The sequence below is a fragment of the Cotesia glomerata genome, linkage group LG1 (genome assembly GCF_020080835.1).
Source record: "Cotesia glomerata isolate CgM1 linkage group LG1, MPM_Cglom_v2.3, whole genome shotgun sequence".
NCBI lineage: Eukaryota > Metazoa > Arthropoda > Insecta > Hymenoptera > Braconidae > Cotesia > Cotesia glomerata.
This window is the reverse complement of record NC_058158.1, coordinates 2,393,444-2,399,501: the sequence shown is the minus strand read 5'-3', so window position 1 is coordinate 2,399,501 and position 6,058 is coordinate 2,393,444. Positions and strand designations below refer to the sequence as shown.

General features: G+C 26.6%; 1 protein-coding gene across 1 annotated transcript in view; it reads left to right on the top strand.

Moving 5' to 3' along the window:
* Window positions 1-4,705, top strand: part of LOC123275323 (NEDD8-activating enzyme E1 catalytic subunit) — an 8,144-nt gene extending 3,439 nt beyond the window's left edge. Inside the window, exons 3-4 of the mRNA XM_044743394.1 lie at window positions 3,515-3,844; window positions 4,273-4,705. Of these exons, the coding sequence (XP_044599329.1) occupies window positions 3,515-3,844; window positions 4,273-4,659 (717 nt within the window). The 3' untranslated portion in view covers window positions 4,660-4,705. The remainder of the gene's footprint in view (window positions 1-3,514; window positions 3,845-4,272) is intronic.
* The last annotated feature ends 1,353 nt before the right edge of the window (window positions 4,706-6,058 follow it).

The following is a 6,058-nucleotide window of genomic DNA, read 5'->3' as shown; positions in this document are numbered from 1 at the left end:
TTCCTTAAGTCTGGAGATAAAAGATTGGAGTATTCCATTGAAGAAATCTTCAATGTCTACATCTGAATGGAGCTTGTTGACTAGATTCGCAATTCTGTTGCGTGGACCGTTGATGATGTAGTTCTTATTTGAGAGAAAGGTCTTGAGCAGACGGTTGTGTCTTAGGTTCTGTTTATTATTATTGATGAAAAAACAATTTAAAACATCGGGGGCTTCAATTAGTCCGGTGGACTTTGAAGAAAAAGATGCAATCAGCTAAAAAATTTTATTTAAAGGAATAAATTTTTAATCTAGAAAATTATTTTTAAAAGCTTAATTATGAATAAAGCAGTAAATTCTTGATTTATTTATTCAATTTAAATGCCAAGGCAAGAGCCAAATGGCAAAATTATACATGGTGTGATTAAAGTACATGTAAAACTATAAACATAGTCATCATCTAAATATAAAAAAAAAAAAAAAAAAAAAAAATATAAACCACCATGAAAACCACTGATAGATTTGAGCAATAAAGTTTTGTACATATCAGTTTATCTATAAACCGAACAAAAACAGTTTCACTGTAAAAAAGTCGCGCCAAGTCCACGTTCATAAGACTATTAGGAAAAAAAAATTTTTTTTTTTCTTTACAAAAAATACAAAATAAAAAATTAAAAATCCAAGTAACCGATATGATTGTTTATGATTTTCGGAAATTAAAAAATTTTATTGTAAATTTAAAAATTAAAAAAACTTTAGAACGTATTTAGTGTGCGTGGTTGCAAAATATTTTACTTTTGATGAAATTCGTAAAATCTATTTACTAGGACTTTAAAAAAATTGAAATACACAATGACGCATCAATTCTCAAGTAATGTTCTAAAATTTTTTTAATTTTTAAATTTACAATAAAATTCTTTTTTTAATTTCCGAAAATCATAAACAATCATATCGGTTACTTGATTTTTAATTTTTTATTTTGTATAGCTTTTTGTAAAGAAAAAAAATTTTTTTTTCCTAATAGTCTTATGAACGTGGACTTGGCGCGACTTTTTACAGTGAAACTGTTTTGTTCGGATTTTAGTATTTTTGTAATTATAATGAAAATTTACAATTGATAACAACTTAAATCTCGTGTTGACTGCATTTTTTACTGCAAACCATCCCCTTGAAGCTACAGTTTATGTAGATGTAATTCCAGTGCACCCTAGCGGCCGTAAATGTAAGCTGTGAATTACTTTTTTTAACTGTAATTGCTTATCTATAGGAGGATTACTACACATTTTTATTTTATCTAGTCTGTGGCGCTGACCTTTCTCCATAAAAAAGTCAGGATCGAAATTCTGTGAGCGAGCTATAGTATGTGCTGATAAAATTTAATAATTTCAAGTGAATAAATTGTTATAAATGAATATAATTAATTAATACGGTGAAATAAATTATGAATTACTGTTATGATAAACAAATTGGGTAAAAGTACCGTAGAATTAAATAAAATTTCGCAGCCTCAAAACCGTTCTGTTTACAGTAAACACAGTCGGTAGTCTGGCGCTCCGTTTACAACGGATTTGAACGGAATTTTGGCGCCAGATTCTACCGAATCTGTGAATTATGTAGAGTGAATGCAGTCTTTGGTTACTATGTCTCTGAATTCAAGGTCGTAGAAGAATTCAAATGCTTTGGATTTAAATGCCTCAATGCTAATTGAATTTATGACATCCAATGGTATTTCTCACGCCAAAGGCGTATTTATTTATTTATTTATTTCTTTATTGATAAAACCTAACAGCCTTTTAAGGCCAATAATAAGGTTACAATAAGACACAGTAAGTTTAAAACCTGAATGGCGCATGTAACCAAAGATACATAAGTATAAGATAATGTTTTACATTCTGTAAATATTATGTTATATAATAATATAATATTAAATATAAATGATATATTGTTATGGTAATATTAGCGTAAGTATCCCATGAACTATTTACAGGATATAAGGATGTTATAATCATATATATACATATATACAGCTTACCAGTAATGTTCAATAAATGTATTACATTCTATAATTTATTATATTATATATGACTAAGTATGACTGAGGTAGATAATTATTAGACATATAGATAGATAGATAGAAAAATTTATTTGATCCTAGAGTTCTAAGCTCCTTCAGGACCATCAACAATACATAAATTTTATCATTTACATGTATACATTTGATACAGTGTTTTTAATACAATTTAAATATTTGATATTAAATTATTAAAAGTAAGAACATATTAATTCTTAAAATAATAACATATTAACAGAGAAATAATAACATTAACATTTATTGTAAGAAGAAGTCATAGCAAGCTCTGTTGAAATTGTTCGAAATTGTCAATTAATGTAATTTCGGCCGGTAACGAGTTCCAAACTTTATACCATGAATTAGGAAAGAGTTTTCATAAATTGCACAATTACTTCTTGGCAGACGTAGATAATCATTCCTGACGTCACCTCTCCTTAGCACAATCGGCAGAAATTCTAAATTCGATTTAAATAATTGACAGTAATTTAACTTAATTTCTTTTGTAAAATAAACAAGCTATGAAATAATCTCTTCTAACATCAAGTTTTAACCAGCCTAATTTTTATAATACGGAGTAGTGTGCTCAAATCTCGAAATTTTAAAAATATATCTTATACATGAGTTTATTTTACGCTGCAATCTATGCTGTAATTTGCCTGAGATGTTTGTATAAGCAGCACAGCAGTAATCGAAGATGGGAAAAATCAAGGTCGTAACCAATTTTATGCGTAACTGTTCATTAAAAATTTCATTATTAATTTTTAGTTGCGCTAGCGTTTTCATCGCACGAATACATACGCTTACAACTTGATTCTCCCACGATAGAGTATTATCAATTATCAATTATATAGATTAATAAGAGTTTAACCGTTTAGGAACTAGGAAATTTGCTGACCTGAGTGAGTATTAGTAGATGTAGATGTAGATGCCGGAGAATATTACCGTATTGATGATTACAATAAGTAATGATTATGATTCTGATGATTATGAGTTGATGATTATCACCGTATTGATGATATTAAGAAAGAGTGTTCATTATATACTGCTGTTGAGAAGTTTGGAAAGCTAAACGAGACATTGTTGTACTTTGAAGCCAGCCTTTCCGAGCGTCTTATATCTTGTGGCTCCTCAACAAAGAGACACCTCAAAAAATTTGGTTCACCAGAACTGAACAGTTTATACAGGAAACAAGCTAGGAGATACAATCTTTTTGATTTGACTGAGAGCCATTTTAAGGAGCGACGATAAGGAGTGATATGGTCATCACGCTTCAGATCGCTTTAACTAAAATATCTGATTTAATTTAGCAGACACTTGACAAATTTTTAAAATTTTCTTGAACAATAAACTAGGTCAAGAAAATAATTAAAAAATTGCAATTATAATTAATTTTGCTTGATATTAATTTGTTAAAGAAATTCTAAAAATTAATTAATTAAATTGATTATTTGTTGTTAATTTTAGAGGACATACCCATTGTGTACAATAGCAAACACTCCGAGATTACCTGAGCACTGCATCGAGTACGTGAAGGTCATCCAATGGCCGAAGGAAAATCCTTACGACTGCGAGATTGATGGCGATGATCCTCAGCATATAAATTGGATCTATGAAAAATCTATTGAGCGAGCCACGCAGTTCAGCATCCGAGGAGTTACTTACAGACTTGTTCAAGGCGTTGTTAAGAATATTATACCCGCAGTAGCGTCAACTAATGCTACAATCGCTGCCACTTGTGCCACTGAAGTCTTCAAACTTGCCACTAGCTGTTCAGGGTCTTTGAGTAATTATATGGTAATTTTTTTACAATTTTAAACTTAAAAATTATTAACTATGTTGTTAATATTATCGTCCATAATTATCAATAGTTATTTTTATATCAGGAATGTGGACAAGATAGAATCATTATAACAAATTACATTATTATTTCTGGCATCATATTACTCAGGCATCGTAATACGAATTATAATAATCACTATCTTACATTGGCACAGTTGCCTTTGTCATATAAACTGTTCCAAAATTAACAAAATTGATAGATTTATTAATTACTAGCAGTTTGCCCCGGCTTCGCACGGAAAAAATCTATTTGTTAAAAAAAAATTAAAAAATTTTATAATATTTTTAAAACATTGCACTTAAACTAGATAAATAAATAATATCTTAAAAAAATTAAATAATTATAAATAAAAAAAAATTTATTTTTTCTAATTGATTTTTAGGTATTGAATAATACTGACGGAATTTACACGTACACCTATGAAGCAGAGAAAAGAACCGATTGTTTAGGATGCAGCGAGATACCTCGTGACCTGGAAATCCGCGACGGCAACATCAAACTAAAAGACTTGATTGAAATACTCTGCGAGCGTCACGATTTGCAAATGAAGGACCCGGGAATCACAGTGAACATCAACGGGAAGAATAAAACTCTGTACATGCACACTGTCGCGAGTATTGAAGTTCAAACGCGAGTTAATTTAACAAAAACACTAACTGAGCTGGAATTGAAGAATGATATGGAGATAAATGTTGCGGATGTTACAACTCCCAAGACTAAAATAATAAAACTAAAGTTCCAGAACGGCAATGATGTTGAGATGGCTTGATGCTCGTTGAATAATCTTAAAAATAACAATAATTAATAATAATAATAATAATAATAAAAGAAAATATTTATAAAAGCATTGTAAATACTTAAAATTTTCTTTTTGTTACTTAACTTGATTTTTATTAATTGAAAGAAAAAAAGTAGCAAGCTCATTAGTATAAAATTAATACAATATTTTCTGGATAAATTGACTTTATTAATTAATAATAATTTTTATTATTATTATCGAACAATTTTATTTTTATGTATTGCCAATAACGGAGTTTTAATTTTGAATTTAATTTTTAACAGACAATTTTAGTCAGTTTAATTTTTAAGTATACAATTACACTCATTAACACTCGACATATGCACAAAATTTATATTTCTTTTTTTTCGTTTTAGTAGAAAAAATATCTATAACAGATTAACTATTGATTTAATATATAAAATTATCAATTATCATATTACTTAAGTAATTTATCATCAATTATTTTTCTACATTATTATAATAATTATTTACCTCTTTACGCAATTTCGTTACCGTTATCTATATACTCTCAAAAATCCTGCTTTAATTACTTTTTTTTTTTTATTAAGTCATTATTCTCGTTTTTAACATCGAGAATTAATACTTTATAATTTTAAAGCAAACAAAACAATTTAAATAAATGGTCGGGGATTCAAACGAAATAGTCCGAAGCGTTTGTAAATGATTATTTATCAATACTCCCAAAATTAACACTCTGTTTAATTTTACAATGTAAATTCATTTTTTTTTTTTTTTTATAATAATTATTAAATTTTTTTTTTTCATTTATTAAATGTATTTTTAAAACAATAATTAATATTGCTTATTTGATTTATCAACGTCCTGAGCGACTAATGACATTTCAAATTACCAAAAAAATTAATAAAAAAAAAAAACACAAGTCTAAATTATAACAAAGTGTGATAAAATTTGGTAATTATTTACAAGTAGACCCCCCAAATTTTTAATTTTTTTTATTTAATTTAATTTAATTAATTAATTGAATTAAATTAATTAATTGAATTAATGAATTAATTAATTTAAATAATTAAATTAATTTAATTAATTAATTAATTCAATTAATGAACTTAATTAATTAATTAAATTAATTATTTAATTAATTATTTAATTTTTTTTTAATTAATTATTTAATTTTTTTTTAATTTATGATAAAAAATGTAAAAAAAAAATAAAGATTTTGATAAATTTTTTGCCTTCAAAAGTTTGAAAAAATTTTGGCTCATTTTCTTGGATAAAATTTCTAATTTATTTTTTTTTTATATATTTTTTTTTTTTTGAAAAATACATAAAAAAACGAACAATTAAAAAAAAATTAAATATCACAATTTTTTTTTAAATTTATAATTTTTTTTGAAAATTTGTTAAA